The 19,082-nt window shown below is 40.3% G+C and overlaps 1 protein-coding gene across 5 annotated transcripts in view; it reads left to right on the plus strand.

Moving 5' to 3' along the window:
• DOCK11 (dedicator of cytokinesis 11) overlaps positions 1–19,082 on the plus strand; it is a 189,595-nt gene that overhangs the window by 33,928 nt on the left and 136,585 nt on the right. For all 5 annotated transcript variants that reach the window (XM_028842425.2, XM_077989509.1, XM_015128074.3 and 2 more), the window contains exons 2-6: positions 12,540–12,656; positions 12,741–12,830; positions 13,326–13,408; positions 15,480–15,549; positions 16,169–16,264. In XM_028842425.2, the coding sequence (XP_028698258.1) occupies positions 12,633–12,656; positions 12,741–12,830; positions 13,326–13,408; positions 15,480–15,549; positions 16,169–16,264 (363 nt within the window). In that variant the 5' untranslated portion in view covers positions 12,540–12,632. The remainder of the gene's footprint in view (positions 1–12,539; positions 12,657–12,740; positions 12,831–13,325; positions 13,409–15,479; positions 15,550–16,168; positions 16,265–19,082) is intronic.

A 19,082-nucleotide genomic window follows, 5' to 3' on the forward strand; every position in this document is an offset into this window, starting at 1 on the left:
AATAGAATAGCTCTGGGTTTCAGAAGGTGCACTGAATAGGAAGGAGTACTGTACTTGGGTAGATCAGGCAACCTCTTGGGGTCTTGAGGTGGGGGGAGTAGACATAACCAGGCAGAGAGGTCAGGATCATCAAGTATGAGATAACATGACCCATTAGGAGGTCAGCCCACCATGGTTGGAGGGCACGGGGCTGGAGGCTGAAGATGGAGACCAGATCACAAGGGATCTAATAAGCCTTGCTGAACAGTTTGAGCTTTATTCCACAGACTCTGGTGAGCCACTGAAGGGATTGAAACAAAGGAATACTGTGATCCAACATATTTCTCATCAAAAGTTGTACCATTTTGGATCAAATTAGCCATAGAAAAGGTGTTGGGAACAAATTAAGTACAGATTGGCGGCTGATCTTTTCCAAATGAAATATTCTGGTTAATCTCTATCACACAAGGATGATGCAAACATTTTCTCTCCCTTAAAGAAAGGCTTTTCACATAAGCAGAACCCTCACTTTATTGTCCTCAATAGTTTTGTATGCAACTCTAATGAGTAGTTTTCCATAATTCAGTGTATTACTCCTGGAAAATATAGACAATAGGACAAATTTTTATCCTATGCTGTCATTTTATGGATTAATTTCCATTAATGTTGACCTTCTGGTTTTCAGTGGATAAATATGAGTAAAACATCTGTTCGTGTCATTCCCTTGCTTAAAAAACCTCTTCTGGCTCCCCATCACCTACACTAGGAAACAGTCTAAACTTATTGACTTGGCATATGTGGTCCTCCATAAACGTTCCTTCTCAACTCATCTTGGCCATTCCTCCCTGTTCTGTCCACCCCAGAATCAACGAACACATGGCTTTCTTCTTCTTTGCTAAGACTTATGCTCTCTTTCTTGCCTGCCACGGGATTTTTATTTCATCCTTCAAGTCTCAGCTCAAAAGCTGTTTCCTCTCTGAACTACCTTCACCAGTGGCATGAATCACTCCCTTCCCTATGTCTGCATGGCGCTCTCTGTATCCCCTACCCTAGCCCTTACTCTGTTGCATCGTAGCTCTTGATTTAGGGATCTCTCTCTCCCTCTAGCCCATGACTTTGTTAAGGGCAGGGCCCACATCTTGCCTGCTTTTGCCTTCCCAGCTTTGTAGCTCCACTGCCTGACACATGATTAATGCTCAGTGAATCTATAGAACTAAGTTCTATGTTTTCTATTTCTGTTTATAAGCATTCCAGAAGAGCCCTCAGGGAATGACAGAGCAGCAAGCCTCACTTTTGTAGGAGGCTGGTCTGTGAAATATATGGTTACGGTGTAGGAACCTCAAACATTGAAACCTAACCATTCAAATGAAAAGCAACATGATTTCTGTACTGAGAACTCATCTCTTACTAAATATTGGAGATTGGTTTTTTGTTGTTGTTGTTGTTGTTGTTTTGTTTTTGTTTTTGGATGTATAAGGAAGTGAGGTTGGGTGCAGTGGCTCATGCTGGTAATCCCAGCACTTTGGGAGGCTGAGGCAGAAGGGTTGCTTGAGGCCAGGAGTTTGAGACCAGTCTGGGCAACATAGGGAGACCTCGTCTCTACAAAAATTAAAAAAAAAAAAAACCAGCCAGGTGTAGTGGTGGATGACTGTGGTCCCAGCTACTCAGGAGACTGAGGTGGGAGGTTGCCTTAAGCTCAGGAGGTTCGAGGCTGCAGTGAGCCATATATTTAAAAAAAAAGAAAAAAAAAGGGGGGGGGAAGTGAAGCTGAGTAATTTTTTGTTTCACTTTTCTTGACAGCCTTTGAGACATAATCCTCATTCTATACAGCTCACCCATTTGAAGTGTGTATATATATATTGTTTTTTTGAGAGAGAGTCTCGCTTTGTCTCCCAGGCTAGAGTGCAATGGTGCCATCTTGACTCATTGCAACCTCCGTCTCCCAGGTTCAAGCGATTCTCCTGCCTTAGCCTCCCGAGTAGCTGGGATTACAGGCGCCCGCCACCACATCTGGCTAACTTTTTGTATTTTTAGTAGAAGTGGGGTTTCGCCATGATGGTCAGGCTGGTCTCGAACTCCTGACCTCAGGTGATCTGCCCACATCAGCCTCCCAAAGTGCTGGGATTACAGGTGTGAGCCACTGCACCCAGCTGAAGTGTATATTTTCATTTTTAGTATATTCAAAGATATGTGAAATCATCACCACAATTTTAGAACATTTTCATCACCTCAAGGTTATTTGTTTAAGACAGTCAAAAACCTTTCATACAGGTCAGCTCCTAAGACTTCTTTCAAATGGTATCTCTGGTGATGGGGGGTTTGTCATAGGGAAGGGAATTGGCTTAAAGAAGAATATAAAGATTATAGATAGGGGCAGTCTTTTTTGTTTCAGAGGAGGATGTGTAAAAAAAAAAAAAAAACAAAAAACTGAAGACCCAAGGGATGGTTTAACGGATGCTAGTCTGACTTAACACCCTTTCTAAGGATAGAGAGAGGCTAAGCTATAAGAGCTTTCATACAGTGAGGCCCTATAAAGCTAAGGAACATGGACAGGAAAGTGAGACATGAGTTTCTAGAGAGACAAGAATTGGGAAAATAATTACAACTTACTAATAGGAGAGTATGCTGTAAGCTTAATTGAACTTGACTGAAGCTACATGAGAGCAATTGAGGACCAGGGTGTGTTAGGGCCAATAGAACAGTAAAATTCAGGGCATGATCAGGAAGGGCTTTTTGGCAGCCATCTGTAGACACCTGCCTCACCTCACCAAGAAAACCTAGTTGAAGAAGGCGTGCCTGTTTAGTCATGAGTGGGATAGACAGGATAAACGTAAATCACCTCACCGTATCCTGAAATGTTATACCACAAGGTGGAGCATCTCCTGATATTTTAAAGAGGTAACCTTAAGAAAAGTCAAAGGAGCTATCACTTTATTTACTTTACATAGCTTTTATTTGTTTGTTTGTTATTATTATTTTTTGAGATGGAGATTCGTTCTTGTTGCACCGGCTTGAGTGCAATGTCATGGTCTCGGCTCACTGCAACCTCCGCCTCCTGGGTTTAAGCGATTCTCCTGCTTCAGTCTCCCGAGCAGCTGGGATTACAGGCGCCCACCACCACACTTGGCTAATTTTTATATTTTTAGTAGACACAGGGTTTCACCATGTTGGCCGGATTGGTCTCTAACTCCTGACCTCAGGTGATCCGCCCACCACGGCCTCCCAAAGTGCTGGGATTACAGGCGTGAGACACCACACCTGGCCTTACAGAGCTTTTAGAATATATTATCTCATGCAGTTGTATAAACTTAAAATATTGGTGGACTCAAGAAAGATAGAGAGAATTTCAATTAATGGGTAGATTCAATATGATGAATTGTGGAAAACTAAAATATTTGTAGAAAGGTGCATTTTTGCCCCTATCAAGGTTGATTTTCAAACTAGAGTCTGTCAGTTTTCTTTACTCGATTATCAAGAGCAATTTAATGAGATGGGTAGACCAATTGTCAGATCCAGTGCGGAAAATGATGTGTGGCTGCTTTATAGATTACTGAGCTTCTCTAATGGAGTAAGTTTATGCTACTGTGTTCAAATGATACAAACAGGACCTCTAGGCGGTTATGATTTATTGAATGTAAGTGATTTAGATGGCTAAATCTACATACCTATAGAACGCCTGTGCACTTCACAGTTTTTTTCTGCTTAAGAATGCAAGGTATGTTAGAGTTCTGTTTATAACTCAGGAAAAAGAGATGTCTTGTTGTTGTTGTTGTTGTTACAAGTTTAAGGTGAGCACTAAGATCCAAGGCAGGTTATAAAATAGTTGATAGGCGTAGAATGAGTGCAATCTCATTTCTCCTTGCAGGAATGAATTATTTGCAATAATTTGTGCAAGTCTTTGTGAACTCGTTAAAATCTTTGATTTGTTAGAAAGTCATTATGTATCTCCAAGGCACATTTTTTTTCTGTCAATAATGGTGTACTAAAGAATAGAAAAAAAAATTAATTTTAAAAAGGCTCTTTGCCATTCTAGCCTCTCAATTATTCAGGCCCCTCTTTTCATTTCTTAAACCTCTTTTTGTTTTACTTTTGAGTCGTTTAAATGCTTATTAGCACAGAGTGAACACAGAAAGCCAGGAGAAATTGAATTCAAATCAGTTTTCCTACCTGTCAGCCAGTTTGTCGAGTAAAGTTTCGGCTACATTGAGTTTTGGGGTAGAAAGTTCATGAAAATTATACTTATTCATTTGTAGATAATCAAGGTTATTTGCATAATATTTGAACTGGCCGTAATGAAAAACGTTTGTTAACCGAGTGTGAACTAATCATATAGTGTATAGTCTTGTTTCTTAATTTTTTATAGTAAATTATTTGTAAGTTTTTAAAAATAGTTCTTGAGTTTTTGTAAATAGTTAAATATACTTGGAAAGGGGAAATGATTTGGCAGTTAAAACAATTTCTTCCTTATGCTAAAACTCTTAAGGGAAAAAATGGGTTTTATTTTTCCTTAATGTTTCTATGTTACATTTAAAGGCCTTTGAAATCATATTTTGCTGATTCTTAGAACATTAAGTTGTTCCTAAATTAAAGCTAGGAACTGAAAATTTAATTCTGAAAGCATCAGCAACAACTTGTCCTTCTGTCCTTGTGTGCTGCCATTTTAGCTTGGAAGGCATATGTGTAAGATCAGTCTCTTTGTACTATTCAGCTGGTTATCCCTACACAAAAGCTTCTGGCTTTGTGGTTCTCAGGGCTCTCTGCTAGGTTGTGTGGAGGATATTGAGGTGAATTAGACATGGTCCCTGGACAATAGCGTACTGTTGTTTTTTTGTAATTTGATTCTTAACCACTTGAAAATGAATCTGCCAACTCCTTTCCCCCAAGTAAAAGACCTAAGGTGCTAATCCCCACTCATTGATGACAAATGCTAAATTGGAAGCAACAGCTTAGAAATGCAAAACTCCTTATCCAATTACATTACAAGCTCTCTAAGCCAGTCATGTTCAGCATCTTCAGGGCGATGGGAAGGCAAGATCTCACTTTGGTAAGAATGATAGCGTAGTTTGAGTCAGTGTTAGACATTTCTAAAATGCAAAGTTCGTTCAGGGAGATAAAATGTGGTAGGAGCTGAGAAAAGTGATTTGCTTTTGTTAAGTTCAACGCATAAATGTTTATGTGGATCATGGTTAAGAGCACTGGCTCAGGAGTCCATCAGATAAAGATTTGAATCCCAGCTCCACAAATATGTAACACTGGACATGCCTAAGCCTCAATTTCCTCATCTGTAAAATGGGCATAATAAAATAACCTCTCACAGGATTTTGGGGCGAATCAGATGAGATCATAGGTATAAAATGCTTAACGGGGTATACAGCAATGCTCAATGTAAGTGGTAAGAGAAAGTACAAGGCACTGTTTCCTGACCAACCCGGTGTTTTTGATCCTGCCTAGGAGACTAAGTAAACCATCCAAAAAGCAGTTAAATATCCAGGGAATGTTATATATGAGTAAATGCCACAATAGATGGGAAAGACAATAAGGGCTGTTGGGGAGTGAGGAGGGCTATGCTATCATAAGAATCAGGTGAGCTAAGTGTGGGTTGGTAATAAACATGACCCACTGGTCTCATGGAAGGTATGACTTTTCCCTTAGCTGTTTGTTTTAAGAAAGGTCAGTGTCCTGAATGCAGTTTGTATTTAGATTCTTATGCCAAGATTTTCCCCGGAAAATAATCTTTGCGAAAAGATGTTCATGTCTATTTTGCCAAGTTGGGTTCCGCTAATTAAAAAGATGCCTCCCGCCCCGCCCCTCCACATCATTAGATTGTAGTTATGCGAAGCTCCTTCAGTAATTGGAGTTCCTATTGGGGAAGAGACAAAGAGATGAGCTGCTGAAAGATGGTCAGATTTAGAACAAACAGGGTCATGGTCATCACAAAGTCAAGTACTCTTTATTTGAACCTTATGAAGAAATTTTTTACAAGCTGGACACAGTGGCTCATGCCTATAATTCCAGCACTTCGGGAGGCTTGATGGGTGGATCACTTGACCTCAGGAGTTTGAGACGAGCCTGGGCAACATGGCGAAACCCCGTCTCTATAAAAAATACAAAAATTAGCCTGATGTGGTGGCACACACCTGTAGTCCCAGCTACTCGGAGGCTGAGGTGGGAGGATTGCCTGAGCCCAGGGAGGTTGAGGCTGCCGTGAGCTGTGATCAAACTACTACACTCCATCCTGGGCAACAGAGTAAGACCATGTCAAAAAAAAAAAAATTCCTTACAGTTATGGTTCCGTTATTGCCATGCTGTATAGGGCTCCTCTCTAGCAGTCTCTAATCTACAGTGGTGGCATCTCTCACTTCTGTGAATCATAACACAACTTTCGCTTCTCCTCATATTCACACACCACTCTTGACAGTTACCTAGTCTCCGATCTTACAGGGTTTATGAATAAAACTAGAAGGCAAGATGAAATGATCTGAGACCACATAAACAGATACGGTGAAATTCTTCTGATTGATCTAATGGGGAATAGATGGACTCACACATTTTAGTGTGCAAACACACTTGTACAGTTCCTTTTTTGGAAGAAGATACGGCTATCAAAGGGCATGATAGATGCACAGAAATTAACAACAGACTGTGATCAGCTCGCACATCTTGGGTTTATCTGCCTTCCCCGCGAGACTGTGAACTTCTCAAGGGCAAGGTGGTTCTTTTGTTTTGTTTTATTTTTTTCCACCTCTGCATTACCAGGGGCTAGCACAGGGCCAGAACCTCAGTAGGAACTCAATAAATGCATCTTTATGCTGAACTCACTTTGTTTTCCGTGCTGCCGGAAATTGCATGCCCCCAGTGGCCATTTTGAGTGCAAAGTGTTATTTTAAGATGCTCTCTGGAGAAAGCACTCTAGCCTCTGCTTAAAGATATCTGAGAGGAAAGGAGAGCCAAATGACTAGGGGGTCTGGAGAAATTCCTAAGTGAAGGCGGTGGAGAAATGATGGGAAGGAGAGACTCACCTCTTTTTGAGTGTGCCACTTCTAACCCAAGACTGTTGTTATTTTTCATAAGAAAATGCTCAGATGTCATTGAAGCTGTAGTCTGACTGCAATACTGCAAAAAAGAACTTTTGGGCTAATCATGCTCTTTCTGAAACCAGTAGTTGCCATGTTCCTCCTTGTGCTGAAACTCAGTTTGGAGGATGGGGTGGTGGTTGTGGTGGCGTGGTGGCGCAGGGATGTTTTTGAATTGGCCCTGTGCCATACTGCTAAGCTTTCTGCCTGCTTTCTGGTATCCCTCCCAGTGTGATAAAGGAGCGATTCTACGAAGCCAGTGTTCACTTCAGACTTGCAGAAGAGACATTCTTAGAATTCTTAAGGAGAACTAGTTTCTAAAGTAAAAGATTTACCGGTAAACTAATGACCTTTGGTATGATATTTAAGCAGAAGTAACCCAGGCTCATTTTGCATTGCTTACAGAGAAATATTGTGTGATTATTCTTGTGTCTTACACATTTCTAATTATAACATAAATATGCTTGCTAGTCAAATACGCTTTTGGATACATGAGTGGTTGGATGGTTGAATATATACATTCACGTACCTTTTTATGTATTTATTTTAGTATTACAAGCCTGGTTTTATATTTACACACATACAGTTATGATGATGAAAGATCAGTCATCCTGTACTGTGAATGTACAGGAACCACCACAAAATTATAAAGCCTAAGTGGTGATGCTACCAGTGACCCTCAGTGAGGATCCATTGTTTCCTCTCTTTGGACCAGGAAGTGGACTGCAACTGAATCTATTCTGACGAGTTTCCTTTTTTGCTATCTGTCCTTTCCACCTATATTAGAAATAAAGTTATCTCAATTTATGGAGCTGTGCATTTCTTCCCATTTGTAGAGTTTGCACATAGAAAGCTCACTGAGATTTGGTCCTTAGTGGCCTGAATAAGCAATGGAAACGTGTACTGTATCCCATGCCGTGGTACCAAAATTGGCATTTTTATTTTACTAGAGATAGAAAAATGCAATTTATTCTCCTTTATGGGTTGACATGAAGCTTTCTTTTTCAATAAACGTTTTCAATTAAGAAAATATTTGATTTGAAGAAAAATATGAAGTAAATGATAATACATGGTATGGCAAATATGAGGATTACATGTGAATAAGTTCAGGAAACTAATAAAAACAAGGATCAGGAGTTGGGAGACCTGGGTTTGAATCCTGGTTCAGCTCCTAATGTAGACAGATGAACTTAGACCTCCGAGCCAGTTTCTTGATGTATAAAGCTGAAATGATGGTATTTTCCTTGTCTACTTGACAAGCGTTTGGTAACAAACAGAATGCATATGAAAGTGTTTTCTTAAGACTGCAAAGTGACATTGAAATGAATTAGCAAAAAATACTAGTATTACTAGCAAGTTATTCAAGAAAGCTTAGGAGTCAGTGAATGAAAACGTTCAAGAACAAATCGTTTTGTTTTGTTTCGTTTTCCCCATGGTGAAAACTGAGCTGGTTCCAAATTTAGGTTGACGGTTTTCCTGTCACTACTTACGGGAAGAAGACTGAAGCATATGCTCACTTCTTTCCAGATTGCATAAATGCCTTCGCCTTATACTTAGCACTGCTCTGGAACTGTATGGAAGTTGCTATTATTTGAATGTTTATGAAGTACCATTTATTGTAACGGGTTTTTGGAGTTATGAAAAAGCACCTTTGCGGGCTAATCAGTGTGCACACTGGCAGAAAGGATAAATTACAAACCTGAAAGAAAGACCCTCTTTGAGTGTAGTAGAAGCTTTTATGTATAAGTCTAGTAATAGAATGAGAAAGCCGAATGGGAAAGTTAGATAAGGGATATGATGGAGACTGCTGGGCAGAGCCACCATTAAATCATGATAATTCTATAGGTCATAGATTTTCTTTGTCTCTGAGGCCTTCAGAGTTATAACTGAATCCTACTAGAAGGGAAATGTAGGGTTCAGTCCCTTCTCATCTTTCTTCTTGGAAAGATGAATCCTGATTCACAGGCCTAAATCTCCTATTAGGGGAAGCTTTGTGGGACCCAGAATAGCCACCCTAACTTTTCCACAATTGAGCAACCCCCGACAAAGGAAGTAGGCATGAAGACCCAGAATGCTTAGTTTAATCAGTTTTAAATGAAAAGTGAAACTTTGTTTTCTATAACATAAATATATGACCTTCAAAACATGTGGTAAGCTGTTTCATTTTTAGAAGGTATATACTATACATTTAAATAAATGAGTAATTCAGGAAGTGGAGAACATTACCCTGAGTGACATATGTCACGCAAAGAAAGACAAATACTACATGATCTCATTTATATATGAAATCTAAAACAATCAAATTCATACAAGCAGAGAGTAGAATGGTGGTTACCGGAGGCTGGGGGCAAAGGGGAGATGGTAGTCAATGGCGGGATACAAAGTCTCAGTTAAACAGGAAGAATAAGTTTGGTTTTTTTTGAGATCAACAGTATATAGCATGCTGAATATGCCTAATAATTGAGTACTGTACATCTTATCACTAAGAATAAATTTCTTATGTTTTCATCACAAGGAATGTTAAATACTTGAGGTGATAGATATAACTAGCTTAATTTCATCATTCTATATTGTATTAAAAATCAGGCGTGAGCCACCACGCCTGTAATCCCAACACTTTGGGAGGTCAAGGCAGGTGGATCACCTGAGGTCAGGAGTTCGAGACCAGCCTGGCCAACATGGTGAAACCTTGTCTTTACTAAAAATACAAAGATTAGCTGGGTGTGGTGGCGGGCGCCTGTAATCCCACCTACTCGGGAGGCTTGAGGCAGGAGGTGGAGGTTGCAGTGAGCCGAGATCACGCCATTGCACTCCAGCCTGGGCAATAAGAGCAACATTCCATCTCAAAATAAAATAAAATAAAATAAAAGCAAAAAGAAAGAAAGAAAAGCAAAAGTAAAGCTGAAGGAGGATTTTCTTTTTTTTTTCTTTTTCAAATATACCTGAAGTAGGTACTTGTGAAATTATTGTACAGAGAAGTTGACAGATTCAGCAGGTTAAAACACTGAAATTTGAGGACCGTTTTTGCAATCTGTACTAGGAAAATAGTTGGCACCAAAAGCAAGACTTAGATTATTTTTAGTGCCTCAAGCTTGCTTTCTTAGATAGGGCTTATACATTCAACTTCTCTGAGAAATTGATCTCAGACCGGGAGCGTTAGAACTGGAAGATACATTCAGTTTCCTTTTGTTTGAGTCCATGGAAACACGGTAGGTATAGCTGAAAGGGGTCAGATTTTCCTGTCAGAAAATCTGAATTCCTCAAATAGGATTTTTTCCTTTTATTTCAACTCATTTTGCAGCAGTATTTGCAGACGTGAGAGGGATGATCAACTTGCTTTGATCTTTGTAGACATGGGTCTACAAATCCAAATTTGAGACTTGAAATAAAGCATAAAGATTAGGATCTTTTAGACTTGTTGAACACTGAGCTCATTGGTCAGAGTAGTTTACTTTAATCTTTCTAAATAATCTTCTACAGGAAACTCTGAGATGCCCTTCAGATATGGAAATTGGGTATAGCTGTGACCTGTTGTGAACCATGTATAAAAACTATTCTCAACTTTTCTATGGATATAGTGATACTAGAGACTACCTCAAATACTATGTACACAAATACAAGTATAATCCCGATGCTATTATAATATTAAGTCTTAATATAAATGATATTTGGAGTTTTTATACAGTTTTTATTATAAAATTTTAAGGAAATAATTTCATATGAAACATCATCATTAAAAATTACTACTGTCTGCCCAGCTTGGTTTAGAATGTGAGACATGTGAGACATGGCTCTGGTTGAATCTAAATATCTCAAAGTTCATCAGCAATCAATGACTGGATGCCTATCATGTGCCAGGTATTCTAAGTGCTGGGATTAAAGAAGTAAACAAATAAAAGAAAATCCCTGCTCTCAAATAGAGAGGTGAAATAGATGGTATATCAGATTGTGGTAAGTTCAATGAAGGAAAAAAATGATAGGAAGGTAAATAGTGGGATCCCATTCCCAGTTCAGTACCATGCACATGAGAATCTTGGTATATTTCTTTCTTCTATCCGCCCCCTAACCCCCCCGCAGTTGCAGGGGTCAGAGCTGGTGGTATGCATGCATGACAGCTGTGGGTGCATGTAAGCAGTGATGGCCAGTGGTGGAAGTCAGGATCACCTCATATGGCTGTGGGGGTTGGGGCTTATGGCATGCACACCTGTGACAGTGAAAATTAGTGATGATAGACATTGAAGTCAGTTGCACGTGTACACACAGCTGCAGGGTCAGCCATGGGTGTGCAGAAGTGGGAGCCGTCTTTGTGTGTTTCTGAGGAGAAAAACAAAAGCAGAGCCTTTGCAGTCACAGACCTGGGTTTGAATTCCAGTTCTGAAGGCAGGCAAGTTACTTAACCTCAGTTAGGTCCAGAGTCTTTGCATCTGTAAAATGGGGATAATGATTCAATCTGTTTCATATTGCTATGAGTGTTACATGCAAAAATGTACAGAAAGCGCTTAGCACAGTGCCTGGCATATAGAAAGGACTCAGTAAATGTGAACTGTTACCATTACTCTTATTATGTTACATCCTGGCTTTCTTAGCATCACTGACCCTGCTTCTTGTTACTTTAGCTTCAGGCTGGGCCCTACTGTCAATGGCCAGCTCGCCTAGAAGTCCAGCAGGGATCCACTGACTTTGTCACCTTGAACCTCACCCTTTCGTAACCTGCCCACGGGATCAAGCATCTCTAGTACCTATGCCTGCCCCAGCTATGCTGGAACTTAGTACGCCCATGGGACAGTGTCCCTGGTACAGAGTAGGAATATGAATGTTGATACTTTCTCCCCCAGCGTTGCCCAGAGAGTAGTGCAGATGCAGTAAATACCAACAGGCAGACTTCCAAGTATGCCACTTTTTGTTTTACTTAAAATTCAGTAATTTTTAGAAGGCACACAAATTAAGTAGAATAACACAGTTCTTTTTTTTTTCTTTTTTTTTGGAGAGACAGGATCTTGCTCTGTCGCCCAGGTATAAGTGGCACAATCAAAGATCACTGCAACCTCAACCTCCCAGGCTCAAGTGATCCTCCTGCCTCAGCCTCCTGAGTGGCTGGGACTATAGGCACGAGCTATCACACCCAGCTAATTTTTCTACTTTTTGTTGAGATGGAGTTTTCCCATATTGCCCAGGCTGATCTCTAATTCCTGGGCTCAAGTCATCCACCTTCCTCAGCCTCCCAAAGTACCGGGATTACAGGCATGAGCCACCATGCCCAGCCAGAACTCTTTATCTTTAGCAAGAGAATATCTGTATGTGTGTGTGTATGTGTTTGGGGTGTGTGTCTAGCTATGAAGAATATTTCTCTTGTGAAATTGTCTCCATTAAGTACTTAAAAGTATCAGTATTCCCTTCTTTTGAGAAGTAATGTATCTTTAGTACGCAGAAAAGAATTTAACTCTTGTGGGTTTGATCATAGTAACTTTATTTTTGTCTCTTATAAAGGAAAAGGCCAAAGTTGTTGAGCCCCTGGACTATGAAAATGTTATTGCCCAAAGAAAAACCCAGATTTACAGCGACCCCCTCCGAGATCTGCTTATGTTTCCAATGGAAGATATATCTGTGAGTTCACAAGCACTTCTTTAAAGAAAAAAGCCCCTATTTTTCAAGCCAGTTCTTACAGCAAGAATGTTCTTTATGTTCTAGATCTCGGTAATAGGTCGTCAGCGCAGAACGGTGCAGTCTACTGTACCAGAAGATGCTGAAAAGAGGGCCCAGAGTTTATTTGTCAAAGAGGTAAGAGGCTCAAAGGCCACAGAAGAATATTCTTCATATATTTAAAATATATACAATATTTATATGTCTTTATATATTTGTAACCTGTTTATAAATAAATAAATGTAAAATATTTAAAGTAATCTTCCTTTAATGTAAAGATAAAATAAAATTATTAACATTAACTGGCCTAAATAACAAGTCTATATGATGTTAACAAGTCTATATGATGATAAAGCTTAAACATTTCCACAAGGTGCATATGACCTTAGTGTTTTCCTTTTGGATTTGTATACTCTTTGCACTGGGAGTCAGAGTATTCGAAGGGCATATGAATTGGGATTTATTGCCAGCACCTGGGTAAGAGAGGCACAGTTAATCCATAAAGGAAGATCCCAGTACCAGTAATTGCCAAATGGTTTTAAAAAGCCTGTCGACATAGTACCAGACTTTTAAAAGGTGGACATATATTTACTTTTCCTATATTTCAAATTCAAGATTCCTATTTTCTTTCAGTGTATTAAAACCTATAGCACAGATTGGCACGTGGTAAACTACAAGTATGAGGACTTCTCTGGGGACTTTCGAATGTTGCCATGGTAAGTTTAGCATTCCAGGTAAACATGCAACAGGAGAATTATTAAGCTTTTTTACCTTGTTAAAACCACTTGTCAGCCGGGCGCGGTGGCTCAAGCCTGTAATCCCAGCACTTTGGGAGGCCGAGACGGGCGGATCACGAGGTCAGGAGATTCGAGACCATCCTGGTTAACACGGTGAAACCCCGTCTCTACTAAAAAATACAAAAAACTAGCCAGGCGCGGTGGCGGGCTCCTGTAGTCCCAGCTACTCGGGAGGCTGAGGCAGGAGAATGGCGTGAACCCGGGAGGCGGAGCTTGCAGTGAGCTGAGATCCAGCCACTGCACTCCAGCCTGGGCGACAGAGCAAGACTGCGTCTCAAAAAAAAAAAAAAAAAAAAAGAAACAAAACAAAACAAAAAACCACTTGTGAGGCTGGGCGCGGTGGCTCATGCCTGTAATCCCAGCACTTTGGGAGGGTGAGGCGGGTGAATCACGAGGTCAGGAGATCAAAACCATCCTGGCTAACATGGTGAAATCCTGTCTCTACTAAAAATACAGAAAATTAGCTGGGCATGGTGGCGGGCACCTGTAGTCTCAGCTACTTGGGAGGGTGAGGCAGGAGAGTGGTATGAACCCGGGAGGCAGAGGTTGCAGTGAGCGGAGATCGTGCCACTGCACTCCAACCTGGACAACAGAGTGAGACTCCATCTCAAAACAAACAAACAAACAAACAAAAATCACTTGTGAAACCTTTCAATTATAATTTGTAATAAAGCAAGTATTCAAATAACCTGCATGTTTGGTTAAATGCAATGTTTTGGTTAATTGAATAGGTTTTAACTTTCATCTTTGAAATTCTTTCCAAAATGTACGAGAGCTCACTTTTTGGCTTTAGTGAACCTGTATTGATCATAAACTAAAATTTAGCTGATGGTGGATAATGTAGTGAGCATTTTCTAGTAGTGTCAGTGAAAAATCTTGATGATAATTACTTCAGTTTGGTGAACCTAGCCATCCCTTGGAAAAAGTACATCTCTTTCAATTGAATTGAAGGAATGGCATGAGCACACTGGCCCAGGAGCCAGACTGTTGGGGCTCAAATCTTATTTCTACCACTTACTAGCTGGATGACCATGACTCAGTCACTTAACCTGTTTGAACTCTCCATTTTCTCATCTCTAGTACTGATTCCTCACAGGATGTCATATGGGAAATGTTTTTGGAACAAATAGCAGAGGAATAAGACATTTGTTTAGCTTTTTGTAGTTTTCAGAGCACTTTCCAAAAGAGGAGAAAACTGAGTCCTATATGGACAGCCTGGTCCTTGAGGAAAAAAAAAAAGAAAAAGAAAACAGAGTCCTAAAATGACCCGTCCAAGGTCATACCACAAACAAATGCAAGAGCCAGAATTACACTGTTGCCTTTTTTTTTTTTTTTTTTTTTTTTTTGAGACGGAGTTTCGCTTTTGTCGCCCAGGCTGGAGTGCAGTGGTACGACCACTCCGCTCACTGCAACCTCCGCCTCCTGGGTTCAAGCGATTTTCCTGCCTCAGCCTCCCGAGTAGCTGGGCTTACAGGCACCCACCACCACACCCAGCTAATTGGTTTTTAAATTATTTTTGGTAGAGACGGGGTTTCACCATGTTGACCAGGCTGGTCTTGAACTCCTGACCTCAGGTGATCCACCCGCCTCAGCCTCCCAAAGTGTTGGAATTACAGGCGTGAGCCACCACACCCGGCCTGTGTTGCTTTTTGACCCGGGGAAGGAGAAGTTCTGCCACCACTAACAGCTCTGGCACAGGATCCTTAGCAACTTCTGCCCTCCCTAAGTTTCTGGGCTTAGTTATGTCTTCCCTGCTGGCCACATATGTGGAAGTCCTTACAGAAATAAAAACTTGCAGTAAGTTTACTCAAAGGGGAGAATCTGAATTTGGAAAGGAGAATAGGATGTCTTGGCATTTTCTTGTTTGTGAAAGAAAGAAATCTGCTCATCTTGCTTTAACTGTTGTTGTCATTATTGTTGTGTTTTTGTTGTTGTTGTTGTTTTTGGTCTGTTCTGTTTAGTTTCTAAGACAGTTCTCTTATATTTGCAGTAAATCTTTGAGACCAGAAAAGATTCCTAATCATGTATTTGAGATAGATGAAGACTGTGAGAAAGATGAGGTAAGAATGGGGGCAACAGTGAGGTAACTGTGCTAGTTTTCTCACGGTCACTTTGCTGAAAAAGATTTCAAAGGGAATTTCTTGAGAAAATATGAAGGAAAGAATTGTTTTGGAATGATCTGTGGCCAGCTTTCAAACTGGGTGCTTTTCAATTTTTTTTTTAATTACTGTATTTGCAAGTAGGAAAAAAATCAAGTGAGAGGGGCTATGATTTGTACATAAACATGTTCCCCCACCTGTGGGACATGCTTGTGGAGTTGCTTTTCTCGAGTTGGGCATGTGGTGTGGTGATTCATCTGGACTCTCCTGCCTGATAGATTCCTCTTGGGACAGATGGCCCGGATGTCTGTGACATTTCGAGGTGCAGTTCGACTGTTTACATAATGCAGAAGAGTTCCCAGAAGAGAGCCCATACCATTCAGTAAATACTGAGTGCCTACTGTGTGCATAGCACAGAGCCTTTCATTCTACTGTCAACTATTTTAAATCCTCGTGGGGAAGAGGGGACTTTAGGTTTTAATTAGGAAACGGTCAGGGCCTCATTCTGTGCCCCTAAATGTTTGGCTAATTAGATGGCAGGCTGGCTGTTGTTTTACTGATTATTTTTGTTCTATTTCAGGACTCATCTTCTTTATGTTCTCAGAAGGGTGGTGTGATAAAACAAGGCTGGTTGCATAAAGCAAATGTAAATAGCACCATCACAGTAACCATGAAGGTAGGAAGTAGTTATTATATTATTCCATCATTTTAACGATATTGGCATTAAGTAGCCTACCTGGAAACAATATTTATTTTACAAAGAGCCCTAGCAAAAAAAAAAAAAAAAAAAAAAAGAAAAAAAAAAAAGGAGAGGATTCTCACAGACGTATGGAATTTAAAAAATCTAAAACATCAGGATAAATTTAGAAGTGTAACTTTTTTAAAGACATATAATGTAATGATTATCTGGTGAATCAGGATGTTTAAAAAGGAGGCTGTCAGTTGAAGGAGGAAAATAGCTTTGAAAAATGGGCATCAAAGTTTCATATGTAGAAATGACCTTAATGAGTGGAAGGACAAGTAATCCATTTCTTTAGCAAACATTAATTAGGTGCTTATTACATATTAGTCACTGTGGGGAAATATGTAGATATCTAAGATGGGGTCCCTGGTCTCAGCCTCCAGACTAGACAAGAAATATACTATTTTAACTAGTATACAAAGCAGTCCTTTAGTGCAGTCAGAACAGCCTAACTAGACAGTTTTGTAATTTGGCAGGATAGTGAGTTTGCATAAGGGGTTTATGTGAGATAAAAGTTGAAACGTTGAAAAGAGTAACATTGGGCTGGGTGCAGTAGCTCACACCTGTAGTCCCTCCTCCTTTGGGAGGCCAAGGTGGGTGGATTGCTTGAGGTCAGGAGTTCGAGACCAGCCTGTGCAACATGATGAAACCCCGTCTCTACGAAAGATACAAAAATTAGGCTGGCGTGATAGCACACACCTGTAGTCCCCGCTACTCAGGAGACTGAGGTGGGAGAATCCCTTGAGCCTGGGAGACGGAGGTTGCAGTGAGCCGAGATGGCACCACTGCACTCCAGCCTGGCAGCAGATAGAGAGTGTATCTCAAAGATAAATAGATACTTTTTTTTTTTTTTTTTTACAAAAAAGGAAAAATTATGCAGAACCTTGAACACCTTGGACATGAGGTTCACTTATTTGGGAGGCTGTAAAGAGCTGTTAAAATCCAAAAAGAAAACAAGTTACATGAGGATTCTGAGCAGAAAAACAAATTATGCTCTGATACCAAATATAACTGTTCTTTCAGATATTCAATATAAAATCATGTGGTTTTCTGAGGATGATTCACACTTGCATTAAGTATTGAAGGTCATTCTATCTTTCACACAGGCTGCAAGTAGAAACCATGGGTATCTACCAAGGGAAGACTCAAATTTTATCTTAATTTAATATTTTGCCTGCTGCCTTCCCTTTGGTGATCATGTCCTGTTCTCACTTTCATTTTCAAGCCCTGAAAATAATGAATCCAAGTTGTAGGATGCTTCCTGTATATCGCTTGCACCTAAGCATGGGCCTCAGCAAGTGGTGATAATAAGAGAACCCATTTATTGAGGACTTAATATGTACCAGGCACCATACTGGGTGTTTTATATTCTGTATCTTGTTTAATTCTCATGGCTGCCCTATGCAATACGTACTGCTGACTATTCTTAGTTTATAGATTTGGAAAGTGAAGCTCAGAGAAATTCAATAATTAACCAAAGGTCACACAGCTCCAAGTTTTCAGAGGTAGGATTTGGACCTAGGTAGGCTGTAGTCAGAGCCTATGCTCTTAACCAGTATACTGTCAGTGCTCACCAGCTGAATGAGACTCAAGGCTTTATTACAATGTATTTCCTACCAGAGTTATCAGGTTCAGAAATGTACGTGTGAAGGTTACGTTTCTGTGTGGATTATCAGAAAATGGTTGTATAGTTTTTGACTGCATTCCCCTTCCCAAACATTCTCAAAATATTCAAATAGGGCCAGGCAGGGGGCTCACACCTGTAATCCCAGCACTTTGAGAGGCCAAGGCAGGAGGATCGCTGGACCCCAGGAATTCGAGGCTGCAGTGAGCTATGATCGCGCCACTGCACTCCAGCCTGGGCAACAGAATAAGATGCTGTCTCTAAATTAAATAAATAAATGCATGAAGGAATGAATGGTTTTACCCACATTTAAGCCTTAGCCCCACATTAAGTAAATGTGTGAAAATCTGGATTCATAAGATAAGATGTTAGGAAATTAATATCTTTACAGAATAGTTCGCCACAGGTTCCTTTAGTTTAATACCTTTCAACTTTAATTTGCCTTACAAATAACTTCTAATTTTATAGGAGTCCATATAAGGCAAAAAGCACATGCTTTACATTTTCTCTCATAATTTGTGAAATACACATTGATTGATTGATGTGATAGGAGGAATTGATGGCCTCTCAAAGATGTCCATGTCTTCATCCTTGGAACAGTCAGTGGTCCCCTACATGGCAAAGAGGAATTAAAATCACTAATCGACAGGAGGGAGGGTATCCTCAATTATGTGGGTGAGCCCAGTGCAATTTCAAGAACCCCGTAAGTGGAAGAGGGAGGCAGAAAAGGACAGTCAGAGAAAGAGATGTGAGAACAGAAGGAGGGCCAGAGAGAGATGCCGCATTGCTGGCTTTGAGGATACAGAAAGAAGTCACAGGCCGAGAAATGCAGGCAGCTTCTAGAAGCCGAAAAAGGCAAGAAAATGGATGCATGCATCCAGAAAGGAACATAGCCCCGCTGACACCTTGATTTTAGCCCCGTGAGACCCATGTCAGACTTCTAACCTGCGAAACTATAAGATAATAAATTTATGCTGTTTTAAGCCATCAAATTTGTGGTAATTTATTACAACAGCAATAGGAAACTAACACAAACTAGGCAAAGGTTGATTGTTCAGCTTGTGGGTTTCATCTCCCTGAGCTTGGGAACTCTAGCACTAACAGTGGCCAGGCAGGAGCCATACATTC

This window comes from Macaca mulatta, chromosome X (assembly GCF_049350105.2).
Source record: "Macaca mulatta isolate MMU2019108-1 chromosome X, T2T-MMU8v2.0, whole genome shotgun sequence".
Classification (NCBI taxonomy): domain Eukaryota; kingdom Metazoa; phylum Chordata; class Mammalia; order Primates; family Cercopithecidae; genus Macaca; species Macaca mulatta.